This window comes from Octopus sinensis, linkage group LG18 (assembly GCF_006345805.1).
Source record: "Octopus sinensis linkage group LG18, ASM634580v1, whole genome shotgun sequence".
Taxonomy (NCBI): Eukaryota; Metazoa; Mollusca; class Cephalopoda; order Octopoda; family Octopodidae; genus Octopus; species Octopus sinensis.
The window spans coordinates 19,283,017-19,303,913 of NC_043014.1; the positions used below are offsets into that span (position 1 = coordinate 19,283,017).

Here is a 20,897-nt window from a genome sequence, read left to right on the forward strand (position 1 = left end):
CTAGACCAATAAACAGCTGCAACTAACAAAGTAGAAATTTCAAATTTCTTAAAGATCTCATCTCTCTTAGAAAATTAAAACCCAACAAGTTCAATGAACAAGTGATATGTTCATTGTTTCAAATTTTGGCACAGCGCCAGCAATTTCGGGCGTGGAAGTCAATTAAATCGAGCCCTGTGCTCAACTGGTACTTATTGTATCGAGTCTGAAGGATGAAAAGTCGATCTCGGCGGAATTTGAAATTACAGCATAAAGGTGCTACGAAATGCCGCTAAACATTTTGCACAGACACGCACACACACACACACACACACACACACACACATATCTTATTGTTAATAATCACTAACAATATAATTATATACTCATATTTTGAGTTCAATTTTCCTATTACATTGCCAATCCTATACGCACACATACGCACATATATAATATATATGCTATTCATATATATTACACACAGTCACCTACAAACACACATACATATGTATATATACTATATATATATATATATATATATATAATATATATATATATATATATATATATATACACTCACACACACATACTCACACACACATACACACACACACACACGTACATATGTCAACCAAATTTCGTGCGAGTTAACATGGGTTCCCTTGATGACAATCTAACCTGCATGTAGCTAACGTATGTGTCGCCTGAAGAGTAGCTAACTGTGTAGCCCTCGTTCAGTAATTACTATTTTCGAGATCTGCTAGCTAGGAAACATATGTAACCTGAATTTCATCCATTTCATTTCCTAAACTTGGATTTTTATTCGCATTTTCAGCCGCCAGTCATTTCTGCCAGTCCGCTGCCATTACAAGTGATGTATATTGGTTTCAAACTTTGGCACAGGGGCACTGATTTAGGACTTCAGTATTCAACTGATACTTATTGTGTCGATCTCGAAGAAATGAAAAGCGAAGTCGACACCGGCGTCATTTGAACCCAGAGAGTAAAGGCGGACGAAATGCCGCTAAGAATTTTAATCGCCGCCTTAAACAAATAATATATATTAAGACGAAATTGTTCAAACAACTTGACAACATTAGTATAAGAATCTCTAAACTCGTATCTAATAAAAAATCTTCAACAGAGCAGTTCATAATAATTTAGTCCATATACTTTAGCAAATAATGACTTCCAAGACAAAATATATGCTCGAAATAAGAGTAGATTCAGCAATAAAGTTGACATAAATTTATATAAGCCTTTCATTTCTAGTCATACCTTACTCCGTATTTCCATATATTCCCTGTAAAATTCATAATCACATTTAAATATTGATGACTTTTATTGATGCAGAGATTAGAGTTGAACTTAGACACCCAACAGGTGCAGATAAAGTCCTCTATTTTAGATGCTTCCTCCTTACGCCATTCTGTGAAGATATTTACAAAATGTTATCTTCAAGTGACCAAAATATGTTCATCAATAATAACGCTAAGAAAGATATTATGTCACGATTTGGCGAAACTTTAAGCAGCATTACATGCATCAGAGACGATATATCATACATGCACACTTATATACACGTGTGAATGTATATATGTGGGTGTGTACTACGTATGTGAGAAAATAGGTATGAATTCACATGCACACGCACACACATACATCGACACATGCACACACGCGCACACACACTCATACACACACACACATATAATCGATTTTTCTGTCTGTCCTTCCCTTCCATTCACATGCATTCATTCATATATATATATATATATATATATATATAATATATATATATATATATATATATATATATATATATATATATATATATATAAAGATAGTTAGATAGATAGATAGATAGATAGATAGATAGATAGATAGATAGATAGATAGATAGATAGATAGATATAGATAGATAGATAGACAGATAGACATATAGATAGATAGATAGATAGATAGATAGATAGATAGATAGATAGATAGATAGATAGATAGATAGATAGATAGATAGATAGATAGATAGATAGATAGATAGATAGACAGGCAAATAGAGAGATAGATTAAGAGAGATATATTGAGGTAGTGACAGAAAGAAATATTCATTGATATATAAATGAATAGATAAGAGAAATAAGTAGGATGAGAGAGAATGATATATTTCTTTTCAAACTGGTAAGTTGCGTGAAATAATTACATATGACCTAGTACATATTAAAACTAATTTCAACGATTTTAAGCAATTATTTTAACGCATACATGCACATATCTAAGAGATATTTCAGTGTCTCCTATGCAGTGTATTCATTTTATATCACAATTGGTGAACGACGGTAGATTAGCTATAGATATCCAATAGACAAATAATTAGTTCGGTATACATCATACGGTGACAGTGTCAAGGAAATGTTTATTATTCAAAGCATAACAAGTATCGTACACTAGCACTCCGTCAGTTACGACGGTGATTGTTTCTGTTGATCATATCAACAGAACAGTCTGCTCGTGAAATTAACGTGCAAGTGGCTGAGCACTCCACAGACTCGCGTATCCTTAACGTAGTTCTTAGGGAGATGCAGCACGACACAGAATATAACAAAGCTAGCCGTTTGAAGTGCATGTACTATTACTCATTTTTGACAGCTGAGTGGACTGGAGGAGTGTGAAATGAAGTAAAATGAAATGAAGCTGAACGACACAACGAGACACCAGGAATCGAACTCACGACCTTACGATTATTAGGCGAAAACTCTAACCGTTAAGCCACGCCTCATTACTACAGGTATCGTATAAGTCATTGCTGGAATAGCAAGACTGTTGTATTTTATTTTCCGCTGATATACAATTGTCATCGTTATGCAACGGCAAAAATGTATACAGACCTACACATGCATGCACCCAACCACGCAGCACTGCCTGGCGGCCTTAGGGGGCCGCCTGAACTCCTTTGCTACTAGAACTCCTTTGGTACCAGAACCATTGCTCGGATTTCATATCCAACCAACGACTATATTCAGAACCAAGGATGCGTGCAGTTACTTGTATGATTCAGACGCATCAGCTTAGACTGTTCCGACTTGCTGCTCGAGTTTTTGAGCTGGATCCTGCGTACTGCATTCTATTCTCTGAGGATCCGACTGGGGTGACAGCTCGTGTTGGTCGGCTATATGCTTCATGGTCATGGCAGATGAGGAACTATTTCGCAGAGATGGGATCTGACAGGGAAACAGGTCTGAGAGTTGCCAAGGATGATCTGAGCAGATAACGACAAATAGTGGATGCAACTGCGAACTGCAGTGGCGTATGCTCCCTTACCTGACCTGACCACATACGCACACATACACACGCGCAAAAGCGCACGCATATACACGTTGCTCCATCCATCCATCAATGCATCCTTCCATAAACATACATACATACAAACGTATTTGCTAAATATTTATTCTTTTATTATTTTCGTTGTTCCAGTCATTTGACTACGGCCATGCTGGAGCACAGCGTTTAGTCGAACAAATCGAGCCTAGAAGTTATTCTTTAGAAGCCAAGGACTTATCCTATTGGTCACTGTTTCCGAACCGCTAAGTTACGGGGACGTAAACACACCAATATCGGATGGACATAAACACACCAATATGGTAGATGGAGAATCACAGACACACTAATACACACTACATACACACACACACATATGTATATATGTATACGACATGCTACTTTCAGTTTCCATCCACCAAATCCACTCACAGCGCCTTGATTGACCCGAGGTTATAGTTGGAGACACGTGCCCAAGATGCCACACAGTGGGACTGAATCCTGAACCATGTGGTTGAGAAGCAAGCTTCTTAGCATTCAGCGAGTCCTGCGCCTAAATAAAGAAATTATGTGAAAACGGCGCCTTTCGTGGAAGCTTTTGCCTGCTTCTTAAGACCGTCTGATTCGTGCTTGACCGCTGTTATAGAGTATATTAGGGAAAATCTTGCGGTTACAGTTCCCTTTGTCTGCACATTATATTTCAACGTTCTATACAAGTCATTCAGATTGCATTTTAAGATAACAATGAAAGCGACCACCAAATTCAAGGTATCGCTGTAAGTGCGACATGATGATCGTATATGGAATTTAATTCACTATTAAAAGCTATGACCAACGAAATGGAAGTGACCAAATTATAATTGAGAGGAAATAATTAAAGTGGATAACATAAATACTGCTGAACATTAATTCAAAGGGAAGTTGTTTGAAGAGGAATGATTTAGATGAAGGAAACATTAGAAAGAAAAAAATTAGATGCCTTGCTAGGAGAACACATAAAATGCGTTCAGAAACATTATAGGCCATGTTACACCTAGCCTCTGATCAAAGACAGATAATTATTTCAACGAAACAACTGTAGCCTAAACAATCCAATGGAAAGTGAAATGTGTTTAGTCATCAAAATATTGGATTATCATAACTTCTTTATTTTTTTTAATTCAATGCCATTTGAATTAACACAAAAATATTTTCCTCATAGTGTCTTAAGGTTTATTTAAGTCTGTTGTTTCTCTACGTTTTTGGAAGTTGAATAAATTTCACCTTTTGCCAGGCATGTGACGATGTGGTGTCATGTAAGAAAAGGAGAAAAAAATGAATAAATAAGATAAACGTGCATTTTCGACACCCGTCTCTCTTTAATTGAAGAGTGAAGGCTCGAAAGCTGTTAAAGCCGCTCATGGCATTTGTGTTGTGTACAGAGACGGTGCTATCATTGAAGAAACTGCACAGAAATGGTTTAAAACTACAAGGAAGGGGAATTTTACCTCAGAGACTCTCAGACTATTCAGGCCAACCTAGCCAATTCAATGAGGATCGATTGTACGAACCAATGCACGAGTTTCTGCTGAAATTCACGAGATAAATGGTGTAACTGATTGTATGCTGTCATGGTACCATCACCCGTCACCTTACTTCAACGGGTAAGGTTTAAAAACACGGTGTATAAGTGCCACACTCTCTAATCTGAGCAACAGAGACTAACTCCAGGGTTTCTTGACTGCCGCCAGTTTGGTCACTTGACACCGGACTACTCGTAAGTACAAACACAAATTTCTTTACTGTATCATGAGTGGCGTTCAAAAATAGAATGTTTAAGTTAAAATGTAGCAGAAATAACAATGGCTACAGCTCAGCAAGCATGCAACGGCTCGAACAAAGTCAGAGCTACATTCACAGAAATCAGTGGCCCGTGTTTGATAGGGCTAGTAAATGCTAATCCACTACAAATTTCTTGAAAGTAATATTATCGATACTGCAGTGCTTTACGTTCAGCAAATGCATCGTTTCAGCGAAGCATTCCAGCTGAAACGACTCGTCCAGTGACACAACATTGCATGCATCTTCAACACGACAACGTTCGCTCCGGTTCGCTAATTTGACCAAAAGCGATGTTTCAGAGCTCGCTTGCAACGTTCTACTGCACCTCCAGCCTCATATTCTCCTGCTAAAGTGCCTTCAGATTATTATTTTTTTTAGGTTGTTCTCTAAAAGTCTGCCAGGCATTTTGATCAATAACATACGTTTTGAGGCTGGAAACGCGGATCACTGATTTGTCCGAGTCAAGAAACGATGATTTTTACCGCCAAGGCTTTCACATGCTAGTGGAATATTGCCAAGAGGTGACGAACAATGAATGAGAATACATTATTGATTGATATGTTCGAATTGTTGATGAAAAATATGGTTTAAAATAAATGGGGAAAAATCGAAGTAATTAATCTGACAGTCCTCTGTACACTGTATTCTATAGACATGAACGTTAAACAAATATCAAATGTAACACAATGGAATTGCGGTATTACCACGATTCACTAGGTTAAAACTATTCAAGATAAATCGATCAGTAAATTCATTTTAATTAACATTGAAGAATACAATTTATCTAGTTTTAGAAGTCTTCTATCACGAACATTTTCGAATTTGGAAAACATGCATCACCTTAAACGACACTGATACAAATATTAACATTGAACGCAAGAGAGTCATTATTCTTCCTTAAATCGCTGTAAGCCAAGAAGAATAGAAATGGACACGTTGCTGTATGAGCAAGGAGATACGCTAGCGCGCAAATACCAGATCTTATCGGATTATTCACTGAGAAGTAGAATAGAATGCACTAACATAAAGCTATAAAGAGATAATGGATTTGTATCCCATAATACTAACGGTTAGGATATGGAAAGAATTAGAAAATCCTTTGACATATAAACAATCTAATAGTTACAATAAACACGAACCTGAATTTATTTTTTTTCTGGGCGTAATAATAAACTTAAACACAAGACGAAGTTACACTAATAAATAATGGTTCCAAGTTTTAGACCAAGACCAGCAATTTTAGGCTGGGGATAAGTCTATTAAATCGACCCCAGTGTTCAACTGGTGCTCAGGTTATCGACTGCGGAAAGGTGAAAGGCGAAATAGAACTGCGCAGAATTTAAACTCAGAACGTAAAGCGCACGAAATACTGCTAAACATTTTGCCCGCTATTCTAACAGTTTCGCCAGCTCGCCGCCTTAAGTTACATTTATAAATATTATAATAAAAAAAAGTACAGTTATCAAGTGTATCACAGAAATATTCATTAGGTGCATTTTTATCATCGGCTAAAGAGAAAATCTAATAAAGCCACCTGCAGGATTCTAAGCATAAAACTACTTCAAAATAGGCTAAAGTACATAGAACAATGGTGTACATGCTCATTTTTAATAATTCTAGCAAATTCGATGTTACATTTCATCTTCGGAGAACAAACTCTCCTTTCCGACGATGTATATTCTCCACAGACCCGATACATTGAAATGAAGGGGATTTGAGACCCCCTGATATTTTGATCTGGTTATGTAACATTGAAGAAATAAAATGTTGATTTGTGTGTATAGTGTAATGTACTGAAATAGCACCACTATAAAAGGCATTCTTACCTCATAGACTAAGCATAGAACTAAACGTATAGCAGTCAAGTTTATTTTAAACTGGTCTCCGCTGTCTTGAGACGAGAATCACGTGTTCAGCAACGTATCGCAACTATACAAACACAATGGAATATTTTTGTTTACAGGTCGGATTGACTAGTGCTGACCTACATATAACTGACCCGATATCTTCGTTTGGTGAAAAGAGATTATTACAATGCAGCTACTTTGGAAGGATATATCTAATAGCAAAAACAAATATTGCATAGTCGTGTTTTAGAAACTTACCCTCTGGAAGGCTTTGATGAAAACCGACGTGCTGCCAAATTGTGTTGAGCTCATACTCTTGAGTAAGGCCGAGAGGAAATCTTTACAGAATGTGTAGCTCACCTGCAAGAGTAGAAGTGAAAATTCATATATCTATATCTATATATATATGTATGTAAACAAATGTGTGTGTATGTGTGGTGTGCGTGCGCGTATTCCTGCGCGTTTAAATATATACATATATATGAATGTATGCATAAATATATACTCACATACATATGAATAACTTATTATTATTATTATTATTACTATTATTATTATTATTATTATTATTATTATTATTATTATTATTATTATTATTATTATTATTTTCATTTTTTATTTTTATCAACCTTTTGAGGAATGCAGTAAGGATCTGTCTTTTTTTAAATTTTGTTTTGAAGAATACGCAGAGAGGTCAATGTAAATAACAATGTTCAGATTAACAAATACTGGATGAGAAAGATCAGTTGATTGTTCTTCAGTGCACGTTTATTTTTACCTTTAATGAATTTAAAGACTGTTTGACGATGAGAGCATTTATCATAGCCTTAGTTAACTTCGAGATATGCTCGAATTTATTTCGTTTCCCATCCGGTTATTTATCGTCTTATCGATGGAAAACCTTTGTACAAACATATCCTGCGAAGAGGATACGACTATTTGTACATCGTTTCCCATTAAAAAATCCATTTAGTAAAATATGTTAAATATTTCTTTTCAGAAATCTGTTTGCATAGATTCAAGTCGGAGGTTTGAATAAATGCTTTCGGTTGAAGAAGAATACAGCCTGAATAAATAATTATTAAATTATTAGAAATAATTATTAAATTTGTGCAAATAAATATCATTTTCTTCATAGTTATTTGTTTTTAGAAACAAAGAACGATTTTTTATCTTTTCGAATAGAATTTGGTCCATCCTATAGTATATTCATATATGTGTTCGTTGTAAATAAAGACTGTCTAAAAATAGTGAAGGTTTTCAAAAAGCTCGTGGTTAAAAATAGTGTTCGACGGAAAACATGCGTAAATGTATCGAAGTGTTACAATATAGTTCTAGGTTAGAGAAAATATCCATCGTTAGCAAAAGTATTTAGCAGAAAGTATGTATAAAAGAAACAGCGTATGTATAAAAGAAACCGACTGTTCTACGTTAGTGAGAACATTCAGCGTTAATAACAATTTCAATAGAAAACTTGTATAAAAGAACCCATAGACTACAAGATTGTTCTAGGTTAGTAAACATGTTTATCGTTCACAAATGTATTTATGTATAAAAGAAATTGGGCTTTACAAGACTCTTCTACTTTAGAATGTTCAGGGTTAACAAATTAACAAATATGCTCAAGTTTGATAGACGCGTTTCAGGTTATTACATGTGAAAGGTTGAGAGAGAATGTCCTAACAACATTTAATAAATGTTAGCGTTGCGATATTCTGGAAGAGGAGAACGTCACCGCAGAAAAGCGTATAACAGTAGAAAATAGGATAATAATAATAATGTTAAAACCATCAGCTACGGCTCCACGGAGAACCAAATTAGAAACATAGGAAGTTGGTTCAACCACAGTGCAGTCACCACCGGGAGCATACTATGAAGCAGGGCACTAAAACGAAGATATAAGAAGTGTCCGCCCTTAATCAAGACATTACGAGCATCGTTTCGCACAGATAGAATACAAGTATAGAGTAACGAGACGAAATGCAAAAAGGGAAATAAATAAAAAAGAAACAAAGGAAAAAACTAGAAGCAGTCCAGATTAGATACCAGTTTGAGGATATATAAGGGTCGTCCATCATGGAGAACTTGAGATTCACAGTTGTTCAAACCTCCCACTTTCTCAATCTGTACATATGTACGTGTATATATTCTTATTTATCTATCTTTTACTAGTTTTAATCTATGAACTGTGGTCATGCTCGGGCACTGCTTGTAATCAAAATAATTGACTCCGGCTCAGTTTTTTTTTAATTCTGGAACTTATACTATCAGACTCCGGTTGTCAGTCAGTTGTGGAGGGACAAACACAAACTCAGACACGTTTCTTTCCCATCCACATGGTTTGAATTGCCGTCCAAATGAGTGGCACTTGGATCAAATGTCTTCTACTAAAGGCATATAATATAATATAATATGCGTTCTGAGTTCAAATTCCGTCGAGGTCGACTTTGCCTTTCATCCTTTTGGGGTCGATAAATTAAGTATCAATTGCGAACTGGCTCCTCCCACCAAAATTTCGGGCCTTGTACCTAGAGTATAATATAATATATATATATATATATATATATGTATGTATGTATGTATGTATGTATGTATGTATGTATGTATGTATGTATGTATGTATGTATGTATGTATATGTTTGTATGTATGTATATATATATATATATATATATATATGCATGGGTGTGTATGATTATGTACAGAAGAATATGTTACTCAAAGAAATTCCTACTTTGCCTCATTCTCATGTTTTATTTACAATCTTGTAATAATATAATATAATATAATATCATGACATGATAGAATATTAAATGTCCATTCAGATGGACAAAGAGTAAGTACTTCCTGGGACAGGTAAGTGTGAAGATGGCTGGTATCTGTGTGTATGTCCATGTATGTGCGCGCGTGTGTGTGATGGCATGTGCGTGTATGTTATAGTGTGAGTGTGTGTATGGTAGCAGGTGCATTTGCCAATAACTGAGTGTGCGTGGGAGGGTGTGTGTATGTGTGCGCGTGTATGTGTGTGCGTGCGCAAATGTGTGTATGGTATTTACTGTTTGCACGTGTTTGTTTTGTGTGCGTGTGGTTATGTGTGGGTATGTGCGCATGAGAGAGTGTGGAATTGTATGTACGCATGTGTATGTATATAGGGGCATATATGTGTGTGTTGTCTGTTTTGAGCTGTATGTGCATTCATATATGTGTGCGTGCAAGTGTGTGCATGTGTGTATATATGTGTGTACGTGTATGTACGCGTGTGTATGTATATGTGTGTGCATGAATATGTGTGTTGATGTGTGTGGAGGTATATGTGCGTTCATGTGTGTGTGCGCGTATGCGTATTTATAGTCAAGATATCCTTGCCCTGAAGTGTAGCCTGCAGTATACGCCCCGATTGGATATTTACCACTTCTGAGGTTCCGCACGCTATGAAACATAGGTAGCCAGAATATAACCTACTCCTTTCCTAAATTCTTGTTTCCTTATTTGCACAGCCAGTAAATCTGGTCGCCTACCGTGAAATATGAAAAGACTTTTTCAGTTTTTCGTACGCGTGTACGGAAAAAATCCACACTCTTCCATCCCTATAATCCATCATTGTCCCTGGAAGTTGCTTTTTTTATACTAACTACGGATTGCTTGAAGCTAAGTCTCTTCCTACACGTCGATTCCTGGATATTATATTATATTTTATATATATATATATATATATTGAGAGAGAGAGAGAGAGAGAGAGAGAGAGAGAGAGAGAGAGAGAGAGAGAGAGAGTAGTGGAGAGGTTTAAAAATAATGAAAATCACGTACTGAAAATTTAAAGAGTGCTTCATATAATTGTAGTAGACTATCTAATAATACTTGTCGAAATCCCATAAAAGAGAAACAGTTTGCACCATTCGATGATTTTTAAACGTTACAAAACATATTCATATACATTCGTAAATCCACACCAACCAAGATACAATCACATACATGCAAATATGCATAAACACATACATACATATTTGAACACATACGTAAATAAATAGAAACAAACACACACACATATGAATATAAATGTAATATGAGCTAGATTTCAATTCATTACACGTCAATGTATATCCTTTCAATTTTGACATTTAGCTCTATGTACTTAGATGATAGGAAAACTTTAAGTAGACGTTTACACTCGTAAACCATTGACCTCTCTGAAAGCTGAATAGCGTTACTTTACCTCTGAATGCTTCAATGGCGCAAGAATTCTTCAGTTCTTGACCTTAACTTCAATTCCTTGCTATGAATCGAACAGAAATTTCGCGAAAATTGATTCAATATTCTACTGATGTGTGAATCAGGTTTGAACTTTACTGCAAAGCTATTATATTTTCTAACCGGCAGATGTGTATATAATTACGAAAACTTATATACAGGTGTACATAGATACATATATAAATATACATTCATACGTAGAATTTGGGGAGTATATACTACCACATACACTTGCATACACAAACACACATATACATACATACATATGTACATACATACATACACACATACACACATACATGAATATATATATATATATGGAGAAAGAGACACCTATATACTTATATGGTCGGTCTGATACATAATACAAATAACATAATACAAATGTCCTCACATACAGATATTCGCGTCTACACACAGAAATAGAAATACCTACAAAAACATAAAGATGAGATTTGCAAATTTTACAATGAATAAACTGTATGACAGGTGTCCGAGGATACACACTATCACATGCATGTACACACTATCACACACACATACACACACACACACACACACACATACATACGCATATATATGTATAGCCACTAAATGTTTATTTTTATATTTTCTCACTCTCTGCTTATTTCTGTGTTTCTTTCTGTTGAAGAGCGTAGGCTCGAAAAGTAGAAGACTTTCTCACTTCCCGAGTGTTAAACTAATACATCTGCTTGTTGTTTATACACCAGTCTTCGTCTTTTGATTTGTCTTTGTAAATTCCAACTATATATATATATATTTCGTTTGTTTTCCACCTGCCTTCGTCTTTTGTTTATTTTCATAAAGCTTCCCGTTATATATATATATATATATATATATATATATATAGAGAGAGAGAGAGAGAGAGAGAGAGAGACAGAGATAGAGATAGATAGATAGATAGAAAGAAAGAAAGAAAGAAAGAAAGATAGATAGATAGATAGATAGATAGATAGAAAGATAGATAGATAGATAGATAGATAGATAGATAGATAGAAGATAGATAGATAGATAGATAGATAGATAGATAGATAGATAGATAGATAGATAGATAGATAGATAGATAAATAGATAGATAGATAGATAGATATATAGATAGATAGATAGATACTTACACACTCAAATATACAAAACTAATTCAATAACTCTTGGCTGAAACAGAAAGCCATACTTTCTTTGTTCATGTTCGTTTTATTATTTGCTTAAATTATAACTCAAAATGAAACGTAGATACACATGACGGTGAAATATATATATCTATATATATAAAAGTGAGGTTGTGTGGTGTCTCTCTCCTACGATTTAGATTCCTAACTACTCTCACATTTTGCGGTGCAGTTTAACCAAAAGCGGGTATCTTATAGTCGTGATTCATATCGAGCCCTTCAGGGTATTCGCGCGCTTCTACGATGAGTCTACGATTTAAAAAAAAATTACCATCATTTTTTTCCATTTTTAATGCATTTTTTGCTATTATATAAGGGAAGTAACTCTCTAACAATGCTTATATAGTTATTTCCCTTACAAACCCGAGCAACGCCGGGTGATACTGCTAGTATATATATATATACATATATATATATACAATCTGAATACGTGTCGTCAAAAATGACGGCTGATTGTAGTATCTTATATATAAATAAGATACAAATTAAGGTACATAATCACATATACAAATTTTCACATACTTCCCTTGTACACGCACACACATACACCCATATACTTACACAGCGTTGAATCGCTGAATTTTTTCACCCCCTCCTTTCTCTCATTGCTATTACGTTCTTTCACTCTCTCTCAGTCAGGGTTATTGCTCTCTCTACTCCTTAACTAAACTACTATTTTCTCTCCTCCTCCGCGTCCGGCGTAATTCTGGACACACACACACAAAGGCACACGCATGCACACACACACACATGCATGCATATGAGTGCTATTTCGGACAAGTTGAAAGGTATTCAATGCATAATGTAGAATTTTTACATTTTATTTGAAAGTGAATTCTCCTGAATTGCATCACGGAGTTTGAGTTAACCAATTTCAGAAACAAAATTAAGGAAGTAACTTCCACAGTATAAAATAACTGTAAAGTCATCGAAATGTAATTAATTTCGGAAATCAGATGGAATGCCGCAAAAAATACAACAAATACTTGACGTATTCATCTACTCAGACATCTTCAAGTGCATAACACCTGGTACTTCGTGTATTCATTATCATAGGTATAATACACCCGAAAGCAAAAAAGGTTGCTATTGTTAATGAAATCTTAGCGCTAGTGAAGTTTAGAATGTCTTTGCCATAATTTAACTACTTGCTTTGTTTTCTTGTTTTACTTACATCTGGAATGATCAAAATACTTGTTAATTGGTCACATTCGTTCCTTCAATGACCCGAATTTGGAAGATAACAACTGAAATGCATGTTTATTGAATCAAATACACACATAACTACATCAAACTACGTGATTCTATAATTAAATTTAGATCAAGAGAAAATATTCAAAATGTATAATATTACGTATATTTATTGTACAGAATAAGATAAATATGCTATATATTTCTATGGAAACATAAATCTATATTCACACACAAACACACACACACACACACACAACACACACACACACACACATATATATATATATATGTATGTTAGTATATATATGCATATATATTTATGTATATATATATATATATATATATATATATATATATATATATACAGGAATTGGACAAAATAATGGAAACACCTAGCATCATAGCTTAATAATTTTGAAATATCTATAAAACCGTAAAAGCTTGTTTATTTTTGTGTTTTTTAATTTATTATTAGTGTTGCTTGATATGTTTTTTCTAAAATTGCTGTTTCTTTTCAGATATCATCAGAAAAGGGTAATTAAAATTCATTAAAATGATAGATCTATCGGACTTTCAAAGATATCAAATTGTTGGTGCTCATATGGCAGGCGCCAGCGTAATGAAAGCAGCCGAAATGCTTGGTGTATCAAAAAGTACTGTCTCGAAAGTAATGACAACGTTTGAGAAAGAGGGAAAAACCTCCTCGCCGAAACAAAACTCCGGAAGAAAACCAAAACTTTCAGATAGGGACCGTTGGACTCTTAAGCGAATTGTTAGAAAGGGTCACAAAAGTACAATTCCTAAAATTACTGCAGAGCTTAATATCCTCCCCGAAAATCCAGTTCCCACAAAAGCTGTTCGCCGGGAACTGCACAAAGCGGGATTTCACGAGAAGGCTGCATTCAGAAAACCACTAATTTCAGAATCAAACGTTGTAAAGCGTTAAAGTGGAGTAAAAACCTACAGAATTGGCCACTAGAGCACTGGAAGAATGTTATTTTCTCGGACGAGTCAACTTTTACTTTATTTCCGATCACCGGCTGAGTATACGTGTGTAGAGAGCCAAAAGAAGCGTTCGACTCAGACTGCCTTCTTCCAAATGTTAAACGTGGAGGTGGGTCTGCGATGATTGTCGGGTGGGGGTGGGGGGCTATATCTTGGAAATTCGCTGGTCCAATGTTTCCCTTCATGGCAGAATTGATAGTCAACACTATTTAAGCATTTTATCTGATCAAATTCATCCTATGATTGGAGAACTGTTTCCGGAGGGAAACGCAATATTTCGGGATGATAATGCACCAATTCACACAGCTAAAGTTGTTACTCAATGACATGAAGAACATTCTAGTGAAGTTGAACGACATATCTGGCCACCGCAGTCCCCAGATCTAAATATTATTGAACATTTCTAGTGCATTTTAGAAAAAACAATTAATGACTACAAGAACTGGAGACTGTTTTACTTGAAGAATGGACAACAATTCCTTTGGAAACAATTAAAACTTTGTACGAATCTTTATCTCATAGAATTGGAACTGTAATTACTGCAAAATGCGGTCCTACCCTATATTAAAATAAATTTGTTTCAAATTTTAAGGTGTTACCATTATTTTGTCCAACCCATGTATATATGGTGGTGGTTGTCTACTCCTTATGCAGAGTTTGACAACCTCCTGTATCTACATCTTAGAAGAATCATGTCATATGATGTGGCTTTTTAATCCAGACAACGTTCTGAAAATTCACCCAGATAGATTGCATATCGGATTTGGACCACCAAGAGGTGCAGATAAGTTCTGCTATTTGTAAATCTTAAAATGTCTTTTGAGGCCTCCATTAGATTTGCAAACCTTGTGGGATACATTGCATTGAGAGGTGTGCACAGACATATAGGCAGAATAGATGGTGGAGGTTCGCTTTCCATGGGTTCGTAAATGAGATTTGAGCCCAGCAAAAGAAAGTCATGGTCTGTCACAAACTGTGCACACAAAAAGATCATTGTGTTTCACCTTCTCGATCGTAACATTCTTCCTTGAATCTCTTTTAAGTCTTGCATGCGTTATCCTGGCCTCTTCAAACGCTTTCACTCCACTCCACACTTTTGTTCGCCATATAGCTCGACCGAAGCACGGGTGTCTATATGACTCATTAGTAGTCCTTATGCCGACCTTAAAACTAATTTTAGGTTTACGCCGATAGCGTTTCTCGTCAGCAAGCTTACCATAAAACAGCTGTTTGGTCGTGCGTTTCGACATTCGAACAATATGGCCACACCATCTCATTTGGTTTCTCAAAATCATAGCTTTAATTGAGGCGATACCTGCAGATGCTATGACAATGAATTCCATTTAATGTTTAAAATGCGATGAAGGAAATTTTGGTGGAATCGTTCTAACAATTTAAAATGGCTTTCATAGCATGTCCATGTTTCACAAGAATACAACAAGGAGAGTAAGACAAAAGAGCCAATTTTGTATTGTTATTTATATGTCGCTGACGCCAAACGTGTAACTCCAAACCACTAAATACTTTTGCTGCATTTTGAATTCGCAGATGTATTTCTGTATCCAGATTTCCATCATTTTTACAAAGCTTCCAAGCTGTGTGAATGAATCGACAACCTCAAGTAACATATCCTTAACAAAAATTTTAGGTGGGTTGCAAACAGGACCATATGCCGGTTGATACATTACAACCGTTTTTTTTTTCAAGTTGATGTTTAAGCCCATATCATCATAAGGTGAGTCACATACAGATACAAGAGATTGTAGACCTGTTTCAGAATGACTAACTAGATCGCAATCGTCAGAGTATAAGAGTTCCATAATGAGTGAAGTAAAAACTTCGTCATGAATTTCAGTCTGGTCAGATTAAAAACATTCCCTGTTGTTTGATATTTTATGTAAATACTCTCCTTATAATTTTGAAAATCGTGTGATAACACAACAGGAAAGTATATTGCAAAGAGGGTGGGTGCATCAAGGTTTCCTTGCTTTATTCCATTTTCCACGGCGAAAGATTCAGAGATCAGCGTACCAACAAAATTAACTCTAGCATTCATATCTTGATTCAAAGTCTTAATCATGTTTACAAATTTTTCTGGGCAACTTATTTTTCTTAGAATTAGCTACAGAGCATTTCGATTAATGTAGCGATTGCTTTGTTGATTTCAACAAAACAAAGGTACAGGGTAAGATTCTGTTTAAAGCACTTTTCTTAAAACTGTCTAATAGTAGAAATACAATCAGCCGTATTTCTAGAGGTGCAAATAACACACTGAGACTCAGACACTATATTTGGAAAATGTGGGCATGTACCTTTCCAAGTAATGACAAATGCAAAATTACCACACAGATCCTTTGGCCCCAATTTATACTAGGAGACTAAAATGGTGTTAATCCAGTCTTTAGGCATTTTCTCAGTTCTCCAACAGTGACAATTTAATATACTCAAGAGTTCGAACATTTTGTCACCCATCCACATATTTCAAGACTTCTGTACAGATTCCATCAGGCCCTGGAGACGTATTGTTGTTCAGCTTATTCGTAGCTAAATAAATGTCATTTAGAGTTCATTCGAATGCTATCTCATCTATAATTGGAAGATACATTATTTACATGTGACGGATATTTGTCCTCATCTTGTTTGTTGTTAACACAAAGTTTCAGCTGATATACCCTCCAGTCTTCATCAGGTGTCTTGGGGAAATTTCGAACCTGGGTTTTCATTCCTAAGGTATTTTTCGATGTTATTTTTATTATTAACATTATTAAGGTCACTGCTCGGAATCGAGCTATTAAATCTTGGGTTTAGTAGTCCGCGCTCTTAACCACTATGCCATATGTCTGTGGGCAATTAGAGTGAATTTTAGGGCTTATAAATCTAATATTTACCTATCCTTCCTTAATACCGGTTCCAATATGCTGTTCATATCTGCACTCGGTCTGCTTAGGAGGTTGTTGTGTCCTAGCGTATGTGCTGCTTCTTTTATTTTCGTATTTTCCAGTGGTCTTCTCTGTCTATTATTTTAACTTCATCCCACAGGGGGAGGTGGTCTCCCTTTTTCTATGCATGGTTAGCTAAACCCGATTTTTCAATATCTCCTCGTGTCACAGTTTTGCGATTTTGGTCTATCCTCATTTTGAGGGGCGCCTTGTTTCGCCTTTGTATAACCTACCACAGCTGCATGGGATGGAGTACACACAGTCTTTAGTCATATTCTCTTCTATTGGTGGTTTTACTCGAAGGCGATGTTTGCGAAGTGTTGTATTGCTCTTGAATATTGTCCTGATGTCATATGGGCCGCATATCTTTTGCATCTTTTCGGAGAGGCCTTTCACATAGGGTAAACACTACCTTAGGAATGAGAACCAAGGTTCAAAATTTCCACAAGACACCTGATGAAGGCTGGAGGGTATATCAGCCGAAACGTTGTGTTAACAACAAACAAGATGAGGACATTATCCGTCAAATGTAATTAATGTACATAATTCCTCATCTCTTAAATATAGAACTGTATAACTGGAAGGTGTTCGATTTTTCTGTCATCCTCATATCAGCGGATGATGGTCTATTCAAAAGTGCAGAAAAATGTTCCACCCAGCGCATATGTATAGAAGCGGTGTCAGTCAGATGCAAATGCCCATTTGCTGTTCTCACTGGATCTACAGATGATTTTGGCCCATACACCTCTTTAACATACGAGTACAAACCCTTAGCATCATTTCTATCAGCTGTTTCTCAATCCCCTTTTGCTCTATCACTTCACAACTCCTGGTTAATATTCCTTAGAGCAGCCTGCATTTCCCTTTCAGTCTTTTGTAAGCTTTGTTTGATTTGGGGTTCAAGGACTTAGAAACAAAAGTATTTCCTAAGTTTTGTTTTTCTAAAAATACATAATGAATTTCTGCTGATCTATCACTGGACTTAGTGATTGAAATCCGACGGTGAACTTGCAACCTGAAATACTTTTGTTTTGGACTCTTCTCACAGAATACAATTCTATATTTAAGAGATGAGGAATTATGTACATTACATTATTTACATTTGATGCATATTTTTCCTCATCTTGTTTCTTTTTAACACAATGTTTCGGCTGACATACCCTCCATCCTTCATCAGGAGTCTTGGGAAAATTTGGGGTTCTCATTCCTAAGGTATTTTTCGATTTTATTATAAATATTATTATTATTATTATATTATTATTATTATTATTATTATTATTATTATTATTATTATTCAGGTCACTGCTTGGAATCGTACTCTGAATCTTGGGGTTAGTAGCCTGCTCTTTTAACCACTACGCCATATGAGGAAAATATCCGTCAACTGTAAATAATGTAAATAACTTCCCATAGAACGTTTGGGTCAATATTGATACATTCTACAGTATCGTGCAATATTTGCAAGTTGCTTGATAGTTTAAAGTTTCCAGCATTGAACCTTTTAGGTACCTTAGGACCAGACTCTCGATGATTAGGCATTATTGAAAATTTTCTTTTTCCACGCACAAGACGATGGTCAGTTCGAATCTCTGCTCCTCTCATGGCCCTAACGCTAGAAACATCTTTCATATCACGTCCCCTGATCAAAATATAATCTATGAGATGCCAGTGCTTAGATCTTGGGTGCATCCAAGTGGCTTTATATTTATTGTTCTGTTTAAACAGTGAGTTGGTAACAACCAGATTATTCTCAGTACAAAGCGTCAAAAGTGCTACTCCATTTTTATTACATTTTCCAACCCCATTTCGGCCTAAAACAGGCCATGAAACGTGGTACCTTCCGAATTCTTGCGTTGAAATATCCCAATATGACCGGCTTGTCAGAAATTGTCACTTTCCTCGATAATAGTGCAAGATCATCATAAAAGTGTTCTACAGTTTCATCAGAATGGGACATTGCTGGTGCATAAATACTGACAACAGTAAGAAACTTACGTATCGTCAGTTTTATACGCCATGACATGTTTCGTTCAGATATACCACTTGGAAATTCTGCAATAGAGTATAGTAATGAATTCTTGAAAGCAAACCTAACCTAAGATTCTGTACATTAACCCTCAGGTGGTCCTCCCCAAAACATAGTATATCCATAAGTAGATTCATTTATATGACCCTCACCAGAGAGAAAATTTTCAGAGAGCGTACCTATATCAAGGGAATATTTCTTAAGCTCACATGCAATAAGGACAGTACGCCTTTCTGACCTGTTGTTGAAATTATCACCAAGAAGTGTGCGCATGTTTCAACAACAAAAATTGAAAGTATGCTTATTTTTACTTTTTCTTGAAGATTGTTTAAACACAGTGGCAGGATATCAACCAGGCCCAGCCTGTGATACACTGGGTGACACCTGCCGAGCCAGACCTGCTCCCCTGACGTTTCCAAGCCATTTTTATGAGTACAAGTGTGTGTGTATTTGTATATATTTTATAAGTATTTTTATAAGTTTTAATCTTTATATATCTTTTTAAATATTTACAAATCTTTTATATATTTATATATATTTATATGTTTGTATTTTCCTATATGTATATATATAGTTCTGCTCGAAACGCTAAATCCTCCTTCTTTCTTTCCTTTCCTGAGCGTCCAATAACACTATACTTGTTCCACGTCCTAGCGTTGTTGTTTTCTCTTTGTTCATATTTGGGTTAACTATATTTATATATATATATATATATACACATATATATGCATATACACATACATATATATTTATACGTATATATACATATATATATATATATATATATATATATATATACATGTACATATATATATACATATACATATATATATATATAGATATGTATACTTCCCTATGTATATATATATATACATATGTATACATATATACATATATATATATATATGTATACATATGTATGTATATATATATATATATAATATATATATATATATATATATATATATATATATATATATATATATATATATATATATATATATATATGTATATATATGTATATATATACTGTTGCGTCTGGGGAGAGATATTTTCTTTTGCCGCCTTATAATTTAACACACTCACCGAAATTTCCACTTATTGCTTATTTTTATTTTCTCCAAATTATCGTTGCGTCTTGCAACCTTTTCAATAGTCTTGACTCTCTCCGTTATTTACACTTCGTTCCTTTTTGTTTGTTTGTGCGCATGTGTGTGGGTGAGTGTGTGTGCTTATACCTGTGCATGCATGCATGTACGTATGTATGTGTGTGGGTATGTATGTGTGCATGTGTGTATGTATATATGTCTGTGTATGCATATGCATATATATATGTAT

General features: G+C 35.2%; 1 protein-coding gene across 3 annotated transcripts in view; it reads right to left on the bottom strand.

The window, feature by feature from the left end:
- LOC115221827 (pleckstrin homology domain-containing family G member 7-like) overlaps positions 1 to 20,897 on the bottom strand; it is a 987,181-nt gene that overhangs the window by 50,868 nt on the left and 915,416 nt on the right. For all 3 annotated transcript variants that reach the window (XM_029792059.2, XM_029792061.2, XM_029792060.2), the window contains one exon: positions 7,221 to 7,322. In XM_029792059.2, the coding sequence (XP_029647919.1) occupies positions 7,221 to 7,322 (102 nt within the window). The remainder of the gene's footprint in view (positions 1 to 7,220; positions 7,323 to 20,897) is intronic.